The 25777-nt window shown below is 53.4% G+C and overlaps 2 protein-coding genes across 2 annotated transcripts in view; one reads left to right on the top strand and one right to left on the bottom strand.

Moving 5' to 3' along the window:
- The first annotated feature begins 2204 nt into the window (after positions 1-2204).
- Positions 2205-25377, top strand: ADAMTS8 (ADAM metallopeptidase with thrombospondin type 1 motif 8). Its single transcript, XM_030917699.1, has 9 exons — positions 2205-3625; positions 11541-11780; positions 13724-13859; positions 14445-14612; positions 16045-16346; positions 18778-18961; positions 21382-21554; positions 21676-21851; positions 24182-25377. The coding sequence occupies exons 1-9, from the start codon at positions 2909-2911 to the stop codon at positions 24750-24752; spliced, it is 2667 nt and encodes an 888-aa protein (XP_030773559.1). The 5' UTR covers positions 2205-2908; the 3' UTR covers positions 24753-25377.
- Positions 25374-25777, bottom strand: part of LOC104656835 — an 83355-nt gene continuing 82951 nt past the window's right edge. Inside the window, exon 6 of the mRNA XM_030918634.1 lies at positions 25374-25738. Coding sequence (XP_030774494.1) covers positions 25649-25738 — 90 coding nt within the window. The 3' untranslated portion in view covers positions 25374-25648. The remainder of the gene's footprint in view (positions 25739-25777) is intronic.

Here is a 25777-nt window from a genome sequence, read left to right on the forward strand (position 1 = left end):
CTCTCCATAGAGAACTTCCAAAATGCTACCCATGGGGGCACTTCATCCTATTTAAAAAAATGAAGCAGCAGTGGCTGGGCTCGGTGACTCACGCCTGTAATCCCAGTACTTTGGGAGGCCGAGGTGGGCAAATCACCTGCGGTCAGGAGTTCAAGACCAGCCTGACCAACATGGTGAAACCCCGTCTCTACCAAAAAAACAAACATCAGCAGGGCATGGTGGTGGGAGCCTGTAATCCCAGCTACTTGGGAGGCTGAGGCAAAAGAATCACTTGAACCCGGGAGGCGGAGGTTCCAGTGAGCCAAGATCTCGCCATTGCACTCCAGCCTGGGCAACAAGAGTGAAACGCCATCTCAAGAAAATTTAAAAATAAAATAAAAATTAAGCAGCAACTTCCAGAGCCTTCACAACTGAAGGCTCCATGGATACTCAGGACTTTCCTTGGTCCAGTTAAATCTCCCACTTCTGGCCCTTAGCATCCAGGCAGGAGAAAGGGAAACGGGGCATGCTCCTCAATCCCACTCCTCCCAGGTGCTTACACTCGAGAAAGAAGGAAAACCTACAGGACCTAACTGCTACTGAAAATCAGGAGTTAGCTGGCGCAGTAGCTCACACCTATAATCCCAGCACTTTGGGAGGCTGAGGCGGGCAGATCACCTGAGGTCAGGAGTTGGAGACTAGCCTGTCCAAAATGGCGAAACCCTGTCTCTACTAATAATACAAAAGTTAGCCAGGTGTGGTGGTGCCCGCCTGTAGTCTCAGCTACTTGGGAGGCTGAGGCAGGATAATCTCTTGAACCTGAGAGGCAGAAGTTGCTATGAGCCAAGATCGCACCATTGCACTCCAGCCTGGGCAACAAAGTGAGACTCAAAAAAAAAAAATCAGGAGTTGTACTCTGGCAAATAGCAAATAAGGGGCTTCAAGGAGGTAAAAACTAGTCCTTGAACTGTTACAACAGCCCTGAGGCAACACAGAATTGTATTCATTGCTTGCCCAGGTCAGACTGTCCCAAGCACTGTACAGGATGTCCCGAGCACTGTGCACTGTGCTAGGATGAAGCGTTTTGCTTGTTTTGAGAAAAGGGTTGACGAGACCATTCTTTCCATTCTCCTGCACCTAGAAGTGTTTCCCCAAAACATTCTAGACTCAAGTCCTTCCTATCCTATATGTTATGCAGGAAAGGAGGTTCTGCACATGCTAGGGTGGGAAGTTCATCATTTCATCTAATTCACAGCTGTCCCTCTGTGTTTCTGAGAAAGCAAAGAGAGGGGGGATACTTAGAGGGAACTTGGCAGCACTTTCCCCAGGGCAAGAGCCTCCTCTTTGGAGGTAACAAGCCCTGAGAGTCTCAGATGCATGCTGAACCACCACAGCTGCAGAAAGGGGTCAGATGGGCTGAAAACAAGCAGCGATAACCTCGACTGTCAACATCCCCAGCATAAGCACAGAGCTGGGTACCTGGGGGCAGGTGAATTGGCAAAGGATTTAAAGACCCTGATCCCAGTGGTTCCTGATGCATCACCCACATTGACAACTCAGAGAAAGACACAGTTGGTGGTTGAGTCTAGAGTTTGTGGGCAGAGAACAGGACCCTCCACCCAATCCAGACCTGTGTCATTGAGACTGGGGTTGGATGGAGTTTTGTGGTCTTGAGACCAGGTCATCCCTCTCTTCCTGAGTACTACCCCCTTCCCCAGGGGGCAGCGGTGACATGTGACAGAATGAATTCACCTCTTACACATTTGTACCTGGGGCTGTGGGCAATGCAGTGAAAGGACCTTACATGAAGTCCCGGGCAACTAGCAGTATCCAGTAGAGAAGACCGTTTTCAGGGACTGGAGGTCTGTTTCCCGCCTGGGGAAATGCTGACTTCCCAACCTCACTGCTGGTAACCTACCACTGTGCTGGCCTCTGCCCCACTTGCCCTCTAACATGGCGTGAGAGTCCCTCTTAGGGTAACCCAGGTGGGTTGTTTTTTGCTTCGTGTTTGTTTTCCCGATCTTTAGTTTGGAGTAAAAGTTAGGAAGGCTGTGCAGTAGTGATGAGAGGAGGACATGATTTTAGCATGAACTTTTCCCCCTCTCTCTGTTGTGCTTTACAATGAAAAGGTCTGGAACCTTCTCCCCACACAGTCGGATCTCCGGAGGGATCTTCAGGGATCCGAACAGAGTGGGGCTCTGCAGTCGGACTCTGCAGGGATCCGAACAGGGTCGCTGAGACCAGTGCACGAGCCTCTTCGGAGGATGCATCCCGGACTCTTGGCCGCAGAGGAGGAAGCGGTTGGGGTCTCCCAAGGACTCTTTCTAAAGGGTCAGTCCAGCACGGTAGGGGTTAACGTGGGTCGGCGCGTAAAGGGAAGGAAAGAAGTTGGAGTTGACACTTCAAGGGGGAGGGTGGCGGACGGGTCTCGCTGCCTGATTGGTTTTGCATTTCATCCCAATTTTTTTTTCTCCGCTCTCTCCCTCTTTTCAGTTTCTCTCTCTGATCCCAGGGGAGGGGAAACGGGAATAGTGAGAGATCAAAAATAAACCTCTTATGTCAAGCCGGGAAGGAAGTATAAATAAGAAGGGCTCGGCAGCCCACTCGGTGCTTCCCGGGGCGGGGAGGAGGCAGGAGGCGGCTGCGCGGGGCTGGCGCGGGCAGGGGCGGAGGACGGGCGCACGCGGGCCGGGGCCAGCTGCTCGCGCTCGGCTCGGGGGCGGCGGCTCGGGAGGAGCGGGCTGCGCCAGCCAGAGGGGCCGCCGGGGGAGCGCTCCCGCCGCCGGGCCCTGCGGGCCGAGTCGGCCTTGCATCTGACTGATTCCGCTTTTCCTGGAGAGAGCGGCCGGGCCGCGCTCGGCCAGCCAGCACCTGCCCGCGCCGGGCGGGCTTCTTCCCTCTCCTGCGCGCAGTCACCGCCGCAGCCCCCATGCTCCCCGCCCCCGCCGCCCCCCGGTGGCCTCCGCTCCTGCTGCTGCTGCTGCTGCCGCCGCTGGCCCGCGGCGCCCCGGCCCGGCCCGCAGCTGGGGGGCAGGCCTCGGAGCTGGTGGTGCCCACGCGGTTGCCCGGCAGCGCGGGCGAGCTCGCGCTCCACCTGTCCGCCTTCGGCAAGGGCTTCGTGCTGCGCCTGGCGCCCGACGACAGCTTCCTGGCGCCCGAGTTCAAGATCGAGCGCCTCGGGGGCTCGGGCCGGTCTACCGGGGGCGAGCGGGGGCTGCGCGGCTGCTTCTTCTCCGGCACCGTGAATGGGGAGCCCGAGTCGCTGGCGGCGGTCAGCCTGTGCCGCGGGCTGAGCGGCTCCTTCCTGCTGGACGGCGAGGAGTTCACCATCCAGCCGCAGGGCGCGGGGGGCTCCCTGGGTCAGCCGCACCGCCTGCAGCGCTGGGGTCCCGCCGGAGCCCGCCCCCTCCCGCGAGGACCCGAGTGGGCGGTGGAGACGGGAGCGGGTCAGAGGCAGGAGAGAGGAGACAACGAGGAGCACAGCGAGGAGGAGAGCCAAGAAGAGGAGGCAGAAGGCGCTAGCGAGCTGCCACCGCCCCTGGGGGCCACGAGTAGGACCAAGCGGTTTGTGTCGGAGGCGCGCTTCGTGGAGACGCTGCTGGTGGCCGATGCGTCCATGGCTGCCTTCTACGGGGCCGACCTGCAGGTAGGACTGAGAGCCTCCTCCAGCCGCAGTGCCCGGAGGCCCCCCAGACGCCTCCCAGCGTCTCTAAAATCTCCCCTTCCAAAAAACCCTTCCCGCTCATCATTTCCAGCCTGACCCCAAACGAGACTCTCTCCTTTCTGAGAAAGAGCAGTAACTCTTTTCTGAACTTCTGCCACCCTAGCTCCCTGCGCCCCCACCCCCGGGTCCCTTCCAGTTTAGAGGGGGCTGCAGACGCTCATCCCTCTCATCCGAATCTCCCGCGGCACGTGGCACACTGACCCGAAAGTGGGTATCAACGCACTCCCCTGCACCTGCCTCTCCCAGCAGACGAAAATTGAGCGTTTAGGAATAGCTCCCACTCCCACCTCTCAGTCCTCTACTGCCTCAGATCTGAGAGGCTCCCAGGGAAAGGCAGATGGGATGGAAAGAGATGGCTGTCCGATTCCCTTGGGTATGGAGGTCGCCATAAGCAAAAGACATTGTTTGAAAGGAGCTGAACCTGGAGAGGGGCTGCCCAACTTCTGTGCAGCCAGCTGGTTGTGATCAATGGGGCATGAACTACCTTGCCAACCTGGCACTCAGCCTCAGCAGAACTTGGCAGTGCCAGCAGCCAGCACAAGAGGGAGGGGCAGAGAACTCCTGCCCAGGGGCTCAGCCCAGGAACTGAAGCTTTGGTGGAAACGCGAGGGGAGCAGGGGCTGGGAGGAGCTCGTTGGGTGAGTGTCTCTGGTAAAGCCAGACCCACACTTGGTCCACCCAGCTGCCCTTTGCCCAGACACAGCTCTTACCTAAACAGGGGAGAAAAACAGAGTCCAGGGAAGGGATACCTAACCAGACCCTTTCTAACTAGATGCAAAGATGGTGCTGACTCAGCAAGAGGTGTCTATGTTGTCCTAAACCCCAGTTTCTCCCCTAAAGACCAAGTGAAGGCTTTTTCAAGAGGAAAGGAGGGTAAGGTTTCCAGGAGAGGGGTGCTCTTGGCCCCTAAGGAGCACAAAACCAGAGATGTGCCAGGGAAGGAAGAACTGACCTGCCTAGGTCATAGTTCCCTGAAACAGGGATCCTGGCAATGCGGCAGCTAAGCTGACACTTTGTGGTGATGGCTTTCTTGGCCTGGACCCCATACTAGGCTCAGCCTGTGCCTGACTGCTGGGGGCCCCAAGGGCATAGGCATCGCCTGTACAGAATAGTCCAGACAAGGAGGCCTTCTGTTTCTCACCCCCATCTTTCCCACCCTCTATCACTGGGAAAGGCAGGGTAGGAAAGACCCAGGGAGAAACAGACGCATAGGATGGGAAGGGCTGTGGGTGAGAGTCCACATGGCTGCTCCTCTGGCTACTGCAGGTGCTGATTACACCCCAGACAGGCGCCCATGCAAGCCCTTGTGGTATTTGCTTCCCGCAAAGCACAGCAGAGCAGCTCCGGCCCGCCAAGGCAGTCTGCCTCATGAGCTTTGGGTCACGCTGATTTAATATCTGTTTCCCTGCCTGCCCTGAGAGCAGGGAGCAGTGGGAGCACCAGCCCTCTCCTCTGACTCCTTTCTTTAAGCAAGTACTAGAGAGTGTGGCAGGAGAGGGGCAAGAAGAGGGCTTCTTCCATCTCTTTAGGACCCCCACACCTGACTCCTAGCGGGCTCCACCAGAAAGAAGCTAAGATGCACCCACTGCAAACCCAGAGTGGGGTGCTGTGCCCCTCTATTTCCACACACGGAACAGATTCTGACATTTGCCTGAGAACCAAAACATAGGAAAGCCAACAAGAACTCTGCCAGCAGAGAAAGTCCATTTTTCAGCCTTCAGGGCCAGACTGTCTCACTCTCTGAGCTGATCACCTGGATGCTGGAGATAACTGAGTATTTGCCTCAGGGACATACTCACATCTCCAGACATTCTAGCTATCTAGAGGCAGACATGGTCTGAGGCCCGGCCCCAGGATGCCCCGGCTGCTGAAGCAGGACACTCTGCTGGGGTTTGCACCCGGTTTTGTTCCCTTCATCTTAAAGTCCAGGTTTGCTGCCCCAGACAAGTCGGCTTTCCCTGTGTCGGAGACACCCAGGCATTGCCATCCTCATGAGACTCCTGACCGGGCGATCTGGCCCCTGCTTGACCCGCTCCCCATGCCCCACAAACATACATTTCTGGACCTTTCCCAGCTGCACATTGGCACCTGCACACCCAGCCAGCCCACCTGGACCAGGACAGCACAGCAAACCAGGCATCAGGTGCCTCTGAAGACCAAACTCCTCTCCGTAGGGGGTTGACTTCTGAGTCCCACCTGGAAGGAAAGTCTTCCCTCAGGGAGACCAGCCCCGCCACCTCCACCTTGGGTCTCATGTCCCAGCCCACCTGCACTCCTGCTGCCACCGTGGCGGGTGGGGGAGGGACTGAGGTACAGCTGTGTCCAGGACCACCCTCGGGCCCCTCCGCTGTGATGAGCTGAGCAGCCTCGGAGATGCTGCAGGACAGGTGTGCCTGTCTCAGCTCAGTCCCCTGGGCTTCTGAAAACAGGTCCATGAGCCCAGCTGAGAGAAAGAATGAAAATCAAGTTCCCGTGCCTCAAGACCTTGCCTGCCCACACCCACCTACTGCAAATGGAAGCCAGTCCTTTATGTAGAGACCTCATTCACACAGAGGGAAGGCACTCTGGGGTATCTTGGTAATCAGGGGTGTGTGAGGATGAGAAGAGCCTTTACCCCTCTAGGGCTTAGAGTTCCTCATCTGTGAAGCAAGACACCTGGACTAGGTGACCAATCCCGGTCTCAGCGCCTGTGTGGCTGCTTCATGATGAGCTAGTCTTCTGGAAGGTTTAGCCACTCTCTGAGCATGTTCAATTCACAGTGTGACTGCACACACGTCACCTCCATGAAAATACCTGTGACCGGGGCAGAGGGAGACTGCACGGCCCACAGGGGACATGTGGCTTCCTCAGGATCAGACAGCACTGATCAGGATCAGGAGGTGGCAGGGCTGGGCCTGCAGCCCATCTCCCAAAGCTGATTCCTGAGCACTCTTATCCCACCAGGCAGCCTCTTTCTCAGGACGAGGGTGTTGTGGGAGTGGGTCCTTAAATCCAGCAGTTCAAAGCCGTCCAGGCCCGCTGTGAGGTCCTATCCCGCGGAGAAACCACCATGGAGGCTGAGAGAAAGAATGCACCATTGCCGAGGCTGGTCTCACTGTTAAGCGACAATGAAGTTTTCCAGAACTCTGTCAATTGAGTTCACTTAATCCCAGGACAAAAGGGGCCCCGGCCTCCCACCTTCTTATCTGGTTTCAGAGTTAAGGAGCTCAGACAGAGGGGCCTTTCTGAAAGGAGGGACCACCTGGGAAGACTCCATTAGCTCCGTCTACATCCGGCTGCTGCTCACTGTCCCCTGTGTGAACCCGGGGTGGGATGGAGGGGCAGCGTGGCAGTACCCACTCTCACCAGCCTGGAACGACTGTCCCGTCAGTGCTTCTGTAGTGAGCAGAGTTTTTGAGCCCTCTTCTTAGCAGAGAGGGTCTGAAAAGTGGCGCTCATCTTCCCAAAGGCCCAGCAGAACACTCGCAGGAGGTCAGATTCTGGGAACTGACTTCAGGGTCCCCAGAATGTCACAGCCATCTCCATGCCCCCTTATCTGCGTGCTCTGGGGAAAATGTCTTCCACAAGACACTAGATACTAAAGTGGGCATGGAGCCCAGGTTGTCCAGCAGCGTCCCAGTTTCTACCTGTTCTGGCATCATTACTAATCCTACCGTCTTTCCCTCTCAAGGGTATCCTGGTTTGGATGACAACAGAGACAGATTCATGTCCCCACACCCTCCGCTCTGTAGCTACCAGGGAGAAAGACAAGTGTTACATGTGCGTTTTCCTTTCCCATTGGCAAAAGAATGCATCTTTTCCATCCCTTATGTCTGCTGTAGTCAGAATGATCAAAGATATGGAGTATTTCCCAAAGAAAATGTTTCAGTGTCCAAAGATCGCCCCTCCCCATCCCCCAGGAGGTGGGGTGTGCATAGGCAATGACAGGCGGACTTGCTGCTTGCAAGCCTTGGGTTTGCTTTGGCTAGGCTGCAGTTTTCCTTACAGCAGCAAAGATGGGTGGCAGTCAGTGCAGAGACTAAGAACATAGACTTTGGAACGAAATAGAAATAACGTAGTGTCCTTGAGCAAGTCACCTATTTCTCTGTACCTCGATTATTTCAGGTAGGAGCAGTTATACCAACATCCTAGCCTTGTCTTGGGGATGAAACAAAATATGGACTGCACCTGACCTGCTGCCTGGTTTAGAGGAGATACTCAGCAAGGTGTGGCTATTGCTAGCGTTGCCTTCAGTGATGGAAACCATTTGTTAAAGTGGGGAGGATGGGCTAACCCATGACATCAGAGTGCCGGCCACCACTGTTTCAGCTTTGCTGTTCCACATGGCAGAGGAATCTTCTCTTTCAGTTTGCCCAGGCTCAGCAGTGAAGGCTGACTTATAGTTCAGCATGTGTGCTTTGAAGAGGCGACATTGCCCTTTGCTGTTTGGAGAACAAGAGGAGATGAAGGATATGGTGCAGGTCATTCTTTTCTCCTCTCACTTCTTTCCTCTCCCTTTGCTTCTTCATCTCCATACCCCCAGCTCAGTCTCAGGCCCTAGAGACGTCAGGAAGGAAGAGGCATTGCACCAGATGCTGACGCAAGGGCTTCCCAGGGCCACTTTTCCTCTCCTGGCCTCCCACTGGGCGTGCCACAAGAGAAAGCAGTGGAGCTGCAGGTGAAGCGCAAACCGGCTCGGTGTAATGACAACATCGGGCGAGAGGAGGCCGGCCTGTCCCCATCACCCACCGCAGCTGGCCTCGGCTACCATGGGAGCTCTGAGGAAGGAATCTCCTTGTTCGTATCTCAAATAACCAAAAGGTGCTCTGGCCCACCCAACAGGCCAGGGTGTTATTACTATTATTTTTTTAAATCCATTTTTTTTTTTTTTAACAGAGACAGGATCTCACTGTGTTTCCCAGGCTGGTCTCAAGTGATTCTCCCACTTTGGCCTTCCAAAGTACTGGGGTTACAGACATGAGCCACCCTGACTGGCCTGATGTTCATCTCTATTCCAGGCCCTGGGGTCACTCATGCAGGAGCAGACTCCCTAAAAAACGCCGCCTCTCCTTAACAAAAGTTAAGAGTATGGGATCCCCAAGTCATTCAAGCGCAGATCATTTGACACCCTGGCCGGGCTGACTGTGGGCTCCCACCGACCTGTCATGGTTTTGGGGCGTTGTATGCTGTGCTGAGGCCTCTCCTCCTCAGGGGGGCCAGGACCCCGTTCACATTTTTCACACGCAGCCTGCACTGGTGTGGGGAGCAGGGAGGTATAAATCGGCACCAGGAGGTGGAGCAAGGCATCTGACTTCCTCCTTGACCAGCCGCAGGCCTGATCCCCACGGGACTCTAAGTCAGGCCTGTCCTTTGAGCCTAGGGGATCGGGGCAGAACCAAAGGCTCACAGCCCTGAGGTCACCCACCTCACCCAGCCTCAGTGGTCCTTCTCCCTAGGGAACTGTGAGACGCACCGCATATGTGAGGCGTTCCTGTGGTCATTTATCAGAAGAGCGGACTGGGAGGGGAAAATCAAAAAGTCAGTAGAACAAGAGATAAGGAGAGGTCGGTGGGATCGGGAGCTGGGATTTGGAAGGGAACCCTGGGTCATGGAATCCTCCTAGCCTTCTTGAAAATGAAAAGTATCTTCTGAGACAACGGCCAGAAGGACCTTCAGACGTCCTCAAGTCCAGCCCACCCCTTGAAGCTAAATGGCTCTGAAGCCGGCCCTGCCTGACAGCTAGGCACCGTCTGGAGAAGACAATGATATGAGCAACCTGAGCTGCAGAGAAGGAGCTCTCTGGGGACCTGAGGGCCAGGAAGCTCCTTGTGCTGTCTGGCCCTGATCTTCAAGCAGTGGTTTATCCTGCAGGAAGATCAGGGGTTAACCCTTGCCTTCCTCCGGTCTTCACTGAGGACGTGAGCACTGCCTCGTCTCTCACTCAGCCTCCCTCCAATCTGCTCAACGTGGGCACACAGACTTGCCCCAACCTCCCATCTTTAGCTCCTGGTACTGAGCTGTCTCAGTCCCAAAGCTTAGCAGCTGGTGTTCCTTAGCTTCACACCTTCCTTGTACGACCTCATCTCCCCCAATTTGAGATTGTGAAACTGGACTCAATGGGAAGAAATCTTGTGATGATGGTCGCAGTTTGCCTCAGAAGAAATTCCAGGGGTTGGTCCCTGGCCCATCAGACCCTGGTCCTTCTTCGAGAGATCAGGATACTGTTGGCCTCCTGGAAACAGCAAAGACCCAGCCAGGAGTTCGTCTCGGCAAGCTACCATTCCTCAGTGCTCACCCCCAGTTGCATAATGATGTGATTGCTTTTTTTCCCTCCAGAATCCAACTCCAGGAGCAAGTGCCAAGTTTCAGCCTTGTTGATAAGATGTTTACATCAGCCTAAACACTGCTGGAGTGCTTGACACACCAAGTAACCTGCCAACCCCTGCTTGTAGGGCTAACAAAATACCTGGCTCATTGCCTGCGAGGTGAACAGACAGATCCCATTCACAAATAATGGGATTCATCAGGAACGCCCACACATGGCCTCACCCAATGGAATGTCCCTCTCTACCCTTTCCTTCCTCCTCCTTCCACTCCCACCTTCCAGACCACAGGAGAAGCGGAAGAGGGGCTCCCGAGAGGTGGTGATCTAGGGATCAGAGAGGCAGGGCAAGCAGGTGCTGCCCAGCTGACCACACTCCAGGCTCAAGGAACACCCACCTCTGCCCCTGTGTCTCCCCTTCCACAAAATGCTCAAAGAGGGCCACTTCAAGGGGTCACCGAGGCAGGAGAGCGAGTTCCCATCTGGCCTCTTCTCCAAGCCTTGGAATCCAGTGGGGGAGCAGTTGGCAGCCCAGGGACAAGACAGAGGCCAAGCAGTGATGTACGTTCTGTTGGCCAGCCTGGGTGGAAGGGAGAGCAGGTGAGATCCTAAGCACGTGGGTCCGCTGAGGCCCACGGGAGCCTCTCAAGCCCCAGTCAGGAGGGAATGAACCCTTCGGGGCTGTCCAGGCAGACACCAGGAAGCCAAGCCCTGGGAAACCTGATGAGAGTGCGGTGGACCTCAGAGACAGGCACACCTGGGCTGGCCTCCTGGTTTCAATAGCTGTGCGACCTTCGACGAGCTAATTTGCATGACTTTCCTCATTCGGGAAATGGAATTGCAGCACCTTCTTCATGAAGTGACTGTGAGAATTCTTTGAGGTAATGTGGCAGAGTAACTGTTGTTAGGAGTGATTATCACAACAAAGTTTTCAGTGTTAACAATTCCCACCCTGAAGAGTAGAGTTACCCCAACGGCAGCATGAAAATGCTCAGCTGGATTCTAAGAGGGAACTCTACTAAGCTTGAGCGCTCAGAACTTTGTTTCTGGGCTGAGGCCAGGGATGGGTGGGGGTGGTTGGCAGGGAGACAGTGTCAGGATTCAGGCAGAATAAGCCATGCCGTCCAGTAGAACTTTCTATCTGCACATTCCAGTACAGTAGCCACGAGCCATATATGACTATTGACGCACTTGAAATGCACTATAAATTTCGGGTTTTGGGTTTTAATGAATTTGGATGTAGGTCATCCCATGAAGCTGGTCTGAATGTTAGACGCACAGGTTCGGAGCGAGGCAGGTCTGGGGTTCAAAGGCTGCTGTTCATGCATCAGCTTTGTGACCTTGGGCAGGTTCTTGAGCCTGTTTTCTCACATGCAAAATGAAGGGAGTAACGCGGAGGCCTCGGGGGTATTGTGAGGCTTTGGTAAGAATCTGATGCTCAGCCGCATAAAAAGAGGTGATGGCAGCGGACAGGCCAGGCCGAGGGCCCTGAGACTTAACCCTTCACTCTGCCTCTTGTCTCCTCCCTCCTGACAGAACCACATCCTCACATTAATGTCTGTGGCAGCCCGAATCTACAAGCACCCCAGCATCAAGAATTCCATCAACCTGATGGTGGTAAAAGTGCTGATTGTAGAAGATGAAAAAGGGGGCCCAGAGGTGTCCGACAACGGGGGGCTTACACTGCGCAACTTCTGCAACTGGCAGCGGCGTTTCAACCAGCCCAGCGACCGCCACCCGGAGCACTACGACACGGCCATCCTGCTCACCAGACAGGTCCGTGCCTGGCTCCGGAAGCCCTGGGGAGGAAGGGAGACGGGATGGGCAGATCAAAGGGAGGACCACGAGGCCTGCCCAAACATGGGAAACGTCTCCCTGCTGGCCCCAGCTGGACGCCAGAGCCTCATGCCCGGAATGATGAGGAGGAGGTCATGAGGACAAGTGTGAGGTATTTGCAAGGGAAGGAGAAGAATCTTGTAAGGGCTGTCTTCCAAAAGTTTGTGACCAGCTGTCTCCTGAGGTCACACATAACAAGAAGAAATGGGCTCGAGCTGCCGAGTGAGAGATCTGGGTTTAGAATGAAGGGAGTAGTTCTAGCTGCAGTGGTTGTAAAACATGGGGCAGGTAGCCAGGGGGTCCCCTCAAGATTTGCCCACAGCGGGAGGGCTGCCCACCTACATGGCATGATTTAAACAGACAGCTTCCTGAAAGCAAGAGAGTGATCATGTGTGCCAGGCCCCGTCTGCTCCTTCAGTCTCATAATGGTCCCACCGGGCCGGTCCTGGTGTTATCCCCATTTTGTAACAGAAGAAACTGAGGTGCAGAGTGGCCACACACCTCTCTTGCCACATAGTGGCAGTGCCCATAGGCCAGCCAAGACAGTGCTGCTATAGGGTCATGTTCTGAACGACTATGCTGTCCTGTCACCACAAAAAGCCTCTGAAGTCCCAGCCAGCCTCAGGATGCAGCCAGCTTAGAACACAGAACAGGCTCCCTTACATGAGTGGCTGATGTGAAGACAGATGGAGATTTCCTGATCTTGTCACTCAGAAATCCATCTTGATAGCCTCTGTATTTCATATTCTTTTTTGTTTTTAATTTTGTTTTGTTTTGTTTTGTTTGAGACGAGGTCTCGCTCTGTCACGCAGGCTGGAGTGCAGTGGCACAATCACAGCTCGCTGCAGCCTCTGCCTGCTAGGTCCAAATGATCCTTCCACCTCAGCCTCCTGAGTAGCTGGGACCACAAGCACAAGCCACCTCACCCAACTAATTTTTTTTTTTTTTTTTTTTTTTTTTTTTTACTTTTTGTAGAGACAGGTTCTCACTATATTGCCCAGGCTTGTCTCCAACTCCTGGACTCAAGCAATCCACCTGCCTTGGCCTCTCAAAATGCAAAGATTATAGGCTGTTTTTATTTTTTAACAAAACAAAATTTCACAGGTTACTCTCCAATTTAGAAAGATGGGGGGGTGAACTGTCTTGACCATAAACACAAAAAGAACCAATAAAGCAAGGCCACTAGGTGGGATATCCAGACACGTTGAACCTGCTGTTGCTTCGCCCTCCTTAAAAAAGTTCAGCCGGGCACATGGCAAGCACCTGTAGTCCCAGCTACTTGGGAGGCTGAGGTGAGAGAATCACTGGTGCCCAGGAGTTTGAGGCTAAGTGAGCTACAATTACTCCTGTGAATAGCCACTGCATTCCAGCCTGGGCAACATAGCCAGACCTCGTCTCTAAAATTTAATTTAGGCTGGGCGTGGTGGCTCACGCCTATAATCCCAGCACTTTGGGAGGCCAGAGGCCAGATTGCCTGAGGTCAGGAGTTTGAGACTAGCCTGGACAACATGGTGAAACCCCATCACTACTAAAAATACAAAAATTAGCCAGGTGTGATGGTGCACGCCTGTAGTCCCAGCTACTCGGGAGGCTAAGGTAAGAGAATAGCCTCAACCCTGGAAGCAGAGGTTGCAGTGAGCTGAGATCATGCCACTGCACTTCAGCCTGGGCAACAGAGCAAGACTCCATCTCAAAAAATAATAATAATAATTTCATTAATTTAAAAGCTCAATAAACACAGGTGATGCACAGGCCAGCAAGCATGTTATGGGATGCTCGGTGGTCCACTCCCACGTGCACACTGGCCACCCCTGTCCCCGGAGGCCTGCAGCACACCACACACACACACTGATGCACTCTCTTGCTCTCTCCCCACCAAGCAGAACTTCTGTGGGCAGGAGGGGCTGTGTGACACCCTGGGTGTGGCAGACATCGGGACCATTTGTGACCCCAACAAAAGCTGCTCCGTGATCGAGGATGAGGGGCTCCAGGCAGCCCACACCCTGGCCCATGAACTAGGTAAGAGTTGCCTTGCCAAAGCCCACTTCACCACATCAGCAGGAACTGTACTTCCAGAGCCAAGGTCGCGTAGCTCCTAAGGAGTATGTGGCCCTCGCTTAGGAATGGCTCCTCGTGATTTTGACAGGGTGGCTGTATACAAACAGATACCGCGCTTGACGGTGCTGAACAAACTCCACTCCCACCCCGAGCACATGGCCAAAATACATGATGATCACAGGTCACCCGATGAATGCCAGGACACCAGACGGGTGCTGGGGTGGAGGCGCGGCGCTGTGCACAAGCTAAGCCATAGGATCTGGGGGAAGAACAATGGTCCAGGGACTGTCATGTAAGAGAGCAAATAATAGAGCTAGATCCAAATTTAGGACAGGCTGAGGCAGAAAATAAAGGGGTATCCGTGTTTCTCAGTCATCTGAGAAGGCGTCCTGGAAGAGCAAAGCGCAGGGGAAAGCCCAACGCAGAAATCTTCTGAGGGTGAGGGGGTGGCTACTACCCTGAGGAGCTCCATCTCTGTCCCTAACTGGGCCGGGTGAGGCGCCCTCAGACAGGACAGGGCAGAGTGGACCAGGCCTCTCTTCCCAGGGCACGTCCTCAGCATGCCGCACGACGACTCCAAGCCCTGCACGCGGCTCTTCGGGCCCATGGGCAAGCACCACATGATGGCGCCGCTGTTCGTCCACCTGAACCAGACGCTGCCCTGGTCCCCCTGCAGCGCCATGTACCTCACGGAGCTCCTGGACGGCGGGCACGGTAGGCACTGGCAACCCCGCCCCGCTTGTCCCCGTGGGCCTCCTTCCACTGCTGCTGGCGCAGGGACCCCTCCAGCAGTGCTTCCTCACAGGGCCCTTGGAGCTGAGTCCCAGCCAGCCTCCCATGCTGGGGCATTCACACCACCCCCGAAGTCTGCTCTTCCCGGCCATGCCATCTTCCAGCAGCAGTTCTGGGCTAATTTAGATGAGTCACAAAGCAGGGGGAAGTCATCTGAGAAGGTTGTCTGAAGGAGGAGGGTTTGAGCAGCGCTTGAAGGAATAGAAGCACATAGCACAGAGGAGAGACGAACCTACAACAGCTCAGGCATGGCAGAGGCAATGACTGCGTCCTGTGAGAGCAAGAGGGCGGGGGGCTGGTTCAAAGGATTGGAGCCAGGCGTGGGGCGTGCACTTGTGGTCCCAGATACTCGGGAGGCTGAGGCTGAGGCAGGAGGATCACTTGAGCCTAGGAGATCAAGGCTGCCAGTAAGCCGTGATCACGCCACTGACTCCAGCCTGGGTGACCAAAAGAGACGACGGAAGGAAGGAAGGAAGGAAGGGAGGGAGGGAGGGAGGGAGGGAGGGAGGGAGGGAGGGAGGAAGGAAGGAAGGAAGGAAGGAAGGAAGGAAGGAAGGAAGGAAGGAAGGAAGGAAGGAAGGAAGCCGGGTGCAGTGGCTCACGCCTGTAATCCCAGCACTTTGGGAGGCTGAGGCAGGTGAATCACAAGGTCAGGAGTTCAAGACCAGCCTGCCCAACATGGTGAAACCCCGTCTCTACCAAAAATACAAAAAATTAGCCAGGCGTGGTGGCACATGCCTGTAGTCTCAGCTACTCAGAAGGCTGAGGCAGAAGAATCACTTGAACCCAGGAGGCGGAGGGTGCAGTGAGCCAAGGTCGAGCCACTGCACTCCAGCCTGGGCAACAGAGCTAGACTTTGTCTCAAAAAAAAAAAAAAAATTGCTTCTCAGAAGAGGGGATTAAAGAAAAAACAATTTTAATTGGTTGGAGTTGTTGGTAAAGCCATGAAATATTCTAAATTCTTCTTACTAAGGGAGACAGGGACATGTATGATGCAAAAATAAGATTATCCAGGCAGCATTAGTTGGTCTTCATTTGCATATTGTGACTTTGAGGAGCACGGTTAGATTGTGATGTGGGTGAATATTGCGTTAGCTGGTATTCACTGGATATACACTGAATGTCGGGAGCAATGCTTCCTACATGTTCAGGACAGCAAAAGAAAGTCGGTCCTGAAAAACCTTTGCAACCGATAGGCATGCTCTCACGAGATCATCGAGTGGTGACAGCTTTTAGTGGCAGGTCAAGAAGTCGTGACGCCTAGACCTTCAGTGCCATCCATCGCAGGCCATGAAGAGCTGAGAGAGTGGCGCCCCTGCGTGCGTTCTTATGCCCCTGCTTCCTCTTTTCCCAGGAGACTGTCTCCTGGACGCCCCTGCCGCGGCCCTGCCCCTCCCCACAGGCCTTCCGGGCCGCATGGCCCTGTACCAGCTGGACCAGCAGTGCAGGCAGATCTTTGGGCCGGATTTCCACCACTGCCCCAACACTTCTGCTCAGGACGTCTGCGCCCAGCTTTGGTGCCACACTGATGGGGCCGAGCCCCTGTGCCACACGAAGAATGGCAGCCTGCCCTGGGCTGACGGCACGCCGTGCGGGCCTGGGCACCTCTGCTCAGAAGGCAGCTGTCTACCTGAGGAGGAAGTGGAGAGGCCCAAGGTGAGGGACAGCCCCTGAGGATACTGGGAAGGAGAAAGGAGAAACAAAAGGAAATGGGGAGGACTGAGGGCTGTTCTCGAGGGGGGACCACACTTGAGAGTCATGAACCGAGAGACAGCCAGGCAGAGCGGCTCACACCAGAATCCCAGCACTTTGGGAAGTTGAGGCAGAAGGATCACTTGAACCGAGACCAGCCTGGGCAACATAGTGAGATCCTGTCTCTACAAAAAATTAAAAAATAAGCCAGGCCTGGTGACTCACACTTGTAGTCCCAGCTACTCGGGAGACTGAGGCAGGGGATCACTTGATCTCAGGAGTTTGAGGCTGCAGTGAGCCATGATCATGCCACTGCACTCTAGCCTGGGCAGCAGAGGGAGACCCTGTCTCCAAAAAAACAAACTTTGGGCCAGGCTGCAACACAGGACTTCTAGGTAAAATCACTCATTTTTTAACAAACAAACCAAGTATATTTATCCTCACAGTGAGGAGCCCGTGGAGGCTCACCCTCACTCAGTGGGTTGACACTGCCATGGCTCCAGACATTAGGGAGCTGCTTTGGGACTGACTCAGGGCTGGTGCAGATGCAGATTGGTGAGAGGTGTGGAAACAGGAAGGTGGGCACACAACAGACTGGAGCCACTGTCGATTCCATCATGAACACAGAGAGACACGTGGAATAAATTCCATCAAGAATTGAGTGAAAAGTGTTCACAGCCTGCCTGTGCTTGAACTGAATGCATAATTAGAGGTTGGGAGAATGAGAGCAGTTGTGGGAATTCCGTACTCAAAGAGGAGGAGAGGAGAGAGAATCAGAGCTGCCTCTGGCCAGGCAGAAAAAAAACTTGGCCCAGGATAGAGTAAACTCACAAGAAAAACCAAGGCAGTGCCAGTGAGGGTTTTTAAATGATTCACTTCTTTGCCCTGCTCTTAATACATCCAAACCGTGAGGCTGATCACATTTCTCTTACGGTGAGTCATGGAGCCATCACTATGAAACAGCATCCACTGGGTTTCACAGCCCGGTCCCTGCCAGCGCTGAATTGCCGGGGTAGTCCAAGCACTCCTCAGTACATGTCTTTTGCACCGAGCCTTCTGAGGCTTCTGAGCCTTCTGAGCCTGCCTGCACCAGGTAAGCTCCATACTCTTGTCCTAAGCCTCAACTGGCACAGGATTCATGGATTGATCCTCAGCCACGTCCCATTCACCCTGTTCCTTCTCATCACATGTTATTGAGGAGAAGGATCTGCCACCGACCCCCAGAGGCAGAGCCGAACTAAGTGCAGGGAGAGGTTGACGTGAAATGATCATGGAATGATGTGCGGCCTCTATTTTTAAGAACAGTCAGATCAGAACATACATATTCATAGAATCAGCCCTGGCACAGTGGCTCATGCCTGTAATCCCAGCACTTTGGGAGGCTGAGATGGGTCGATCACCTGAGGTCAGGAGTTCGAGACCAGCTTCACCAACATAGTGAAACCCTGTCTCTACTAAAAGCACAAAAATTAGCCAAGTGTGGTGGTGGGCGCCTGTAATCCCAGCTACTCAGAAGGCTGAGGCAGGAGAATCACTTGAACCCAGGAGGCAGCAGTTGCAGTGAGCCAAGATCACACCACTGCACTCCGGCCTACTAAAAATACAAAATTTACCCAGGCATGGTGGTGTGTGCCTGTAATCCCAGCTATTCAAGAGGCCGAGGCACAAGAATCACTTGAACCCGGGAGGCAGAGGTTGCACTGAGCCGAATTCACACCATTGCACTCCAGCCTGGGTGACAGAGCAAAACTCTGTCTCAAAAAAACAAACAAAAAAAAAGCAATTCTGTTTCTTTCCCAGGCATTATCCTATCACTGGAACCAGTGGCTGGTAGACTCTGGCAACACCTCCCAGGGCTGCTTCCTTTAGACCAGAGTTCCTCTACCTTGGCACTAGGGACACTTGGGGCAGGATAATTGTTACTGTGGGGCCTGTGCATTGCTGGATGTTGAGCAGCATCCCTGGCCTCTACCTACTAAATGCGGTAACATACACCTTCCCCAGCTGTAGCCACCGGAATATCTCCAGACATTGCCAAATGTCCTCTGGAGGGCAAAATTCGCCCCAATGGAGAACCACTGCATTATATGCAACCTTATTCCCATAAAAGAGTGTCATTCATTCATTCAGCAGTCTACTGAGCACCTTACTAAACATAAAGCACTGTTTAAGACACTGGGGAGTCAGTAGTGAATGAGTCCAGCCTCGTCTCTGTGCTCACAAAGCCATGAAGGCCACACAGTCCTTAAACAAATGATTGAGGCAGTTTACAGTGCTCCATACACCAAGATGAGAATGACTAGATGAGGAAGCCAGGGCTTTGGCCACCCGGTGGCACAGACACTGAAGCCTCCTGGCCTTTGCTCCTCATTCAGTGTGCCATTGTATGTTGCAGCCCGTGGTAGATGGAGGCTGGGCACCGTGGGGACCCTGGGGAGAATGTTCTCGGACCTGTGGAGGAGGAGTGCAGTTTTCACACCGTGAGTGCGAGGACCCCGAGCCTCAGAATGGAGGAAGATACTGCCTGGGTCGGAGAGCCAAGTACCAGTCATGCCACACGGAGGAATGCCCCCCTGACGGTAATTGCCACTCAGGGCCGCCCCTGCCAGAGCAGCTACTATCATCGCTGTGACACATCCCCAGAGGATGTGTAAAGTGGGAGTAAAGTGGGTGTCCTGGAATATAGAGTTTTGCCTGTGATCTGCACCTAAATGGGCTCTGCAAGGCTCCAAGCCCAGGGGCAGCTCTCAGGGACCCGGGACAGCTCTCATAGTGTTTAGAGAGCCTGGCAAAGTCAACGAGAGAAATTACCCTCATCTTCCAAGATGTGGAGAGGAGGACATCACTCCCAACCAAACTTATTGGGGAGGAGCCTCTGGAGAGGGGCTGGTGTCTAGGAAACTAATCCTCCTGGAGGCATCAGAACCCTCATCTGTGTGCAGAATGGAAGCATTTTCCAAAGCAAGTGTCACAGCCAAACCTCCAAGGTCTTTCTAGCCAAAATTCAGCCCAGGGCAGAGGGAGGATTTCTGAATCTGATTCCCGCTCACATTCCATCTTCCCTTGGGGCCATGGCAACTGTTTGACAGAACCTTCCCAGGAAGCAATACTACCTCTCCCTCCCCTTGGCATATTCCTATCCCCAGTACCTGCTAGAAACCACACACATTAACTCAGAGGCAGTAAAGGGGCAGCAGCAAACTCATGAGAGGGAAATCATTACGAGGTTTTTCCCCACCATCCCATCCAGCTGCCCAGTGTGCGGCTCCAGGAAGGACTGGCAGGCATGAAAAATCAGGCAGAGCCTTAGGAGAGATCCAGCCACGGGAAAGGGCACTGGCACCGGGTTGATGTCTCATAGGAGAATCTGTAGGCTTTGCAGTTTCACAAGACAAGAAGGATCCCCAATGGCTTGAGGCTCTAGAAACTTTGTGCTGGAATTGTGTGAGAGTTTGCCTGGCATACGGGTGAGACATTGCCGGGAAAGGGGGAGGACAGGAATGAATATAGGGTGCAAGGTAGGCATGGATGAAAAATGATGTCATGATTTCAGACGCACCAAAGTCTGCCATTACTGTCGAGTATTTTTTAGTACTTTTTGTGTGTCTAGGACTATAAAAATGTATGAAAATGTAAAAGGCATGGTCTCCGTCCTTAAGGAGCTTGCAGTCCAATTAGAGACCCAAATCCCTTTAACACAGCCATTAAGTTTCAATGGATGAGTCACAGACCCTAGGTTGGTGAGAGGCTCAGAGAAAGGAAAGGCTGGGTGAGCAGAAGCTTTGAAGGGAGTTAGGACTGAGCAGAGTCTGGAGGACTGAGATGGGGTGAGGTGTGAGGGGACCTGCCAGGATGGGGAAAGGTGTGAGAAGGGCCCTCATTCGCTTAGGTGGAATCAAGCAAAGCACACCACTATGTCAAGGCCAGACCACAGAGGTCCTCGAAGGCTGACACAGTATCTGGGGGTTATCTGTGCCACCTGTCCCATCAAGTCACCTGGAAGCTCCTGCAGACACAGCCCAGACCCCCTCAGCTGTACTGACTCAGAGTCTCAGGCGTGCAGTGTGGCATCTGCCTTGGCAAAGTCTCCCCAGGCATTCAGATGCACAGTTTGGGCGGGGAACCTTGGCAGGAAAAACAGCTTTAATTTTAGGATTTGGGGGTGGAAAGCAACCCACGTCTAACTTCAGATGGATTGGTCCGGCAGCGGCGCACGGCAGGACGGAGAGGAGGCAGGCACAGGTCCCCATGAAGCCAGCAGCCCTGGGCTTGCAGTGGTGAGGGTGGGATGCCATTGTTTGAAATCACAGACTGTCCTGAATATAGTGTAGGTCTCTGTGACCGTTTGGAAATAGCAAATAGAGATGCTCAAATGTTCGGGAGATACCAGGATGCCAGTCTCAGACTTGAGCGTGGTAAGACCAGCAAATGAAAATCAAACAGTTTGTGGAAGGACCCTCGGGAGCTTGGCCATGCTGAGTTGAAGGTAATCATAGTACATATAAACAGAGCTCCCCAGAGACAGCCAGCATTGCAGAATATGGGTGTAGGGGCAAGATCGGAGCTAGACGTGTAGATTTAGGAGTCTTTGGAGTCATGTCCAGTGTCACTGAGGAAATCGACACTGCACAATTAGCAGTGTCCTGAGAATATAGCTCCACGTGCCATTCTGTGCCTTCCAGGCTTACTGAATTGTTCCCTGTTGCTCCCTGAGTTCATTCATCTGTAAAGTACAATGAATCTCTTTCCCTAATGGAAAGGGCATTTATCCTAGAAAGCCCAGCATGAGGCTGGAGGGCTCCTTTCCTTGCCCTTTTGAGTAAGGGTCACACATGGGTCTAGGAATGCTGTGCCCAGAAGACACTGGCCCTGCCTGGGTCCCTGGGTTGAGTCCAAAACCAAAAGAAAGAAGAAAAATGCTGTGAATTCGGGATTTCTCCACCGGGACCTCCTGCTTGCGCATGGGTGTCACCTCCATGCCGTTTCTTCCTCTTTCTAGGGAAAAGCTTCAGGGAACAGCAGTGTGAGAAGTATAATGCCTACAATTACACTGACATGGATGGGAATCTCCTGCAGTGGGTCCCCAAGTATGCCGGGGTGTCCCCCCGGGACCGCTGCAAGTTGTTCTGCCGAGCCCGGGGGAGGAGTGAGTTCAAAGTGTTCGAGGCCAAGGTGAGAATCACCCTGGGACTCAGATCCAGAGATGGGGAGGAAGGTCGCCTGTCCCCACCCCTCCCACAGGCTGCTTCTGTGCTCAACACGCCCTCCCGCACCTTCCCTTTCCCTGTTGCAGGTGATTGATGGCACCCTGTGTGGGCCAGAGACGCTGGCCATCTGTGTCCGTGGCCAGTGTGTCAAGGCCGGCTGTGACCATGTGGTGGACTCGCCCCGGAAGCTGGACAAATGCGGGGTGTGTGGGGGCAAAGGCAACTCCTGCAGGAAGGTCTCCGGGTCCCTCACCCCCACCAGGTGAGTCTCCCCAGGAGTTCTGGACCTTGCCTGGGAGACGAGCATAACGGGCTTTGCGCTCTGATAGGCCCAAATTTGAATTGTGGCTGCTACTTAATAGCTATGAGGGTTGGCCGAGTTATTTAAACTCTCCGAGCTTCAGTTTCTTTACAAAATGTCAGCAGTATCTCTATCTCAGAGTCGCCGTAAGGATTTCCTGGGATGGGATGTGCACTTGGCAGTGTCAAGCTCATAGAAAAGACAGAACACAGGACAGCCGTGACTTTTACAAGGGCTGGAGGCCATGTGGATAGGGAGCTGTCATCTCTGAGTCAGTCGAGCCACACTGAGTAACCTGGACCTCTGCCAGAAAGCAGCTCTCCCAGGCCTGTTTTGGGAAGGACGTCTCACCCTAAGCCTGGCAAGCCCTGCCTTTTCTGCAGAGGGATCTTCAGAGAAGGGGGTTACCAAAAAGGGGCCCTGGCAGCCCCAGGGCTTTCATGAATCTGGGAACTCAAGACACTTTGTTCACATCCTAATGCCCCACATTCATAAAACTCCAAGGATTTTCCAAAGCGCTTTCATTTCCATGGTCTTGTTTGATTTGTAAAATAAATCCATGAGGTGAGCAAGGCCAATACTATTCTTCGTTTTGCAGAGGAAGAAATTAAGACACAAAAAGATTAAATGACTTTTTAAGGTCACATTGATAGTTAATGACAGCCAGAAGAGAATGTAGTTTTCCTAAGTCCTGGATGACTTTTGTCTCCCATTCCATGTACTTCCTGGAGAGTAAGGGCAAGGTCAGGTGTTTTATATGGACCACACTCTGCCTCTCTGCCTCCAGTACATCAATGTATCCTTCTGGGGGTTACGTGAGCATCCTCTGTCCAACCACTTCCCCCACTCACGGTCTCAGAATTTTTGAGAAGTGTTCACTGTATTGTATTCTACTTAGTGAAGCTTGCAAACCCTGTCCCATTCTGTGTGTGTGTGTGTGTGTGTATCTATCTCTACATCTCTCATCTCATCAGTCTGAGAGAACAGAATCAGCCTATAGCAGGCAACTTGGGACTGTTTTCATTTTTTTAAATTTATTTTTATTTTTTTGAGACAGAGTCTCACTCTGTCGCCCAGGCTGGAGTGCAGTGGCACGACCTTGGCTCACTGCAACCTCTGCTTCCCAGGTTCAAGCAATTCTCCTGCCTCAGCTTCCCAAGTATCTGGAATTACAGGCGTGCACCACCACACCCAGCTAATTTTTGTATTTTTAGTAGAGACGGGCTTTTATCACGTTGGCCAGGCTGGTCTTGAACTGTTGGCCTCAAGTGATCCACCCGCCTTGGCCTCCCAAAGTGCTGTGATTATGGGTATGAGCCACTGCGCCCTGCCTTGGAACTCTTTTTACATTTAAGCTCAAAGGACGTAGAAAAAAAGAAGCAGACGCTATTCAGATACTGGGGCCCTTGGCCACTTTCCCTCAGGCTTTAGACAGATGGGCCTGTGGACACTCTCAGAGTCTGAGACTAAGCAGCTAGCCCCAGCTGGACATATGGCAAGAAGAGCAAAGAGCCCGCCTGACCATTTGCCTCACTTTCTCCCCAGCCTATGGAACTCAGATTTCCAGAAAAGAACAAACAACTAATCTTTCTTCATCCTACCTAAAGCCCTAAGCCTATAACGGACTGGAAACAGTTTCCCAAAACAGCATTCTGTCATTCCAGAAGCACAGTGCTCATGGTGCCTGGGCACTCCCAGAAGGTGGCTTCAAAGAAGCAGGCTTGAACCCCCAACTCCCAACCCCACCCTGATCCCACCCTAGGGCCATATTCATCAAATACTAGGAGCCGACTGACTCAAAGAGGCGGTGTGAAATTTCCTCCTGTTCACGTCCTGGAAGGGGTGTGCAGAACAGTTTTTTTCCATGTGGGTTTGAGCTCTGGGTATGGAGGTGGCCAAGCAAAGTTGTATACCAGTGCAAGGAACTAGAGGTATTCGAGATCTCATTTGACAGGTGCCAGGTTTGGCTACACCAGTGCAGCTTTCCAAATCCTTCTGGGTTCACCTCCTCTCTATGCTGTTCTCAAGACCCACATACCTCAACTCCTCAACCACGCATTTGAAATAGAGTTGCCAGATGAAGCAAAAACCCTTGAAAAATCCCAATGTACAAGACATTTCTGTCTGCCTGAACAGCTAATTTATTGAGAACTTTGAGGCAACTTGCTTAATACTTGCTTTGGTTTTTCTTGTCTGCCACCTGGGGTGCCCACACTTCAGTCTCCAAGGCATCATTGTGACCAGGGCTGGGCAGCCACTGGTCTGAGGGTGTCTTTCTGTTTCTATCATAGTTATGGCTACAATGACATTGTCACCATCCCAGCTGGTGCCACTAATATTGACGTGAAGCAGCGGAGCCACCCAGGTGTGCAAAACGATGGGAACTACCTGGCGCTGAAGACGGCTGACGGGCAGTACCTGTTAAATGGCCACCTGGCCATCTCTGCCGTAGAGCAGGACATCTTGGTGAAGGGGACCATCCTGAAGTACAGTGGCTCCATCGCCACCCTGGAGCGCCTGCAGAGCTTCCGGCCCTTGCCAGAGCCTCTGACAGTGCAGCTCCTTACAGTCCCTGGCGAGGTCTTCCCCCCGAAAGTCAAATACACCTTCTTTGTTCCTAATGACGTGGACTTCAGCATGCAGAGCAGCAAAGAGAGAGCAACAACCAACATCATCCAGCCACTGCTCCATGCACAGTGGGTGCTGGGGGACTGGTCTGAGTGCTCCAGCACCTGCGGGCCCGGCTGGCAGCGGCGAACTGTAGAGTGCAGGGACCCCTCCGGCCAGGCCTCTGCCACCTGCAACAAGGCTCTGAAACCCGAGGATGCCAAGCCCTGTGAAAGCCAGCTGTGCCCCCTGTGATTCGGGGGGAAGGCGTCAGTCTCATGCTCCTAGACTTGGGGTACTGAGGTGCAGACAAGGATCTCCACTGTGGTGACTCTATATATCAAGGCAGCATGGCCCACCCAGGCCTCCCATTGCTGCAACCCCTCCAGTACTGCACGAATTCCTAAGGGGGAAGAGGAGAGGGGATGGGGCAACAGACCCTATCATCAACTGTCCAGTGGACTGGACCTTGCTCGGGTTCAAGTAGAGGGCATAGGTTAAAAAGTAAAAGTGCACTTATTGACTCAGACAGGACACTCAGCGTCAGTCTGTTTGCAAAGGACTAGCAAAGTTAAATGAAAAAAAAATTCTATCTGGTTTCCCCGATAAATAATCTACCTCAGAGGGGAAACCATTAGTACAAGAGAGGCGTGGGGCAGGGAGTCAATGGTGAATGTCAAAGCAGGCTCCAAAGCTGCACCCCAGGCTGTCTTCAAGAATGACCACGACTGTCTTCAGTGTTAAAATCCATCACCTAAAGGGCCGCAGTGTCACAGGGTTGTGGAGAGCCACATGTTCTCAGGCTGCCACCTGCAGGGGTGGATCCATTTCAAGTATTTATGCAAATGTGTCTCTGAACTAAAGTGTGATCTTATGCCAATGCAGTGGTCTGGTCTGGTTCATTGTTTCTTTGGAAAGGGCAGGGACCTAGAACCCAGGGATGGAGGCTGAAACCAGGTCAGCTCATCTTGAACTCGTGCTGGGCAGCTGGCTCCCTGCCTGCTCTGGGTCCTCACAAGACTGCAGAATCCAACTCATTCAGGCAACTTTCATTTGCACGATCTAGACCAGTGGTTCTCAAGCTTTCATTATGATCATCTAGAGGGCTGGTAAAAACAGACTGTGAGGTTGGGCACGGTGGCTCACACCTGTCATCCCAGCATTTTGGGAGGCCGAGGCAGGAGGATTGCTTGAGCCCAGGAGTTCAAGACGAGCCGCGACAACATGGCAAGACCCTGTTTCTACAAAAAATAAAAAAAATAGAATCAGTCGGACATGGT

Source organism: Rhinopithecus roxellana, chromosome 15, assembly GCF_007565055.1.
Source record: "Rhinopithecus roxellana isolate Shanxi Qingling chromosome 15, ASM756505v1, whole genome shotgun sequence".
Classification (NCBI taxonomy): domain Eukaryota; kingdom Metazoa; phylum Chordata; class Mammalia; order Primates; family Cercopithecidae; genus Rhinopithecus; species Rhinopithecus roxellana.

Bases quoted from the DNA above. Each gene is read 5' to 3' on its own strand.
- ADAMTS8 (XM_030917699.1), top strand. From the start codon at position 2,909: ATGCTCCCCGCCCCCGCCGCCCCCCGGTGGCCTCCGCTCCTGCTGCTG. The intron at 14,613-16,044 runs GTAGGCACTGGC...CTCTTTTCCCAG, and splicing joins GCTCCTGGACGGCGGGCACG to GAGACTGTCTCCTGGACGCC. The intron at 16,347-18,777 runs GTGAGGGACAGC...TGTATGTTGCAG, and splicing joins AGGAAGTGGAGAGGCCCAAG to CCCGTGGTAGATGGAGGCTG.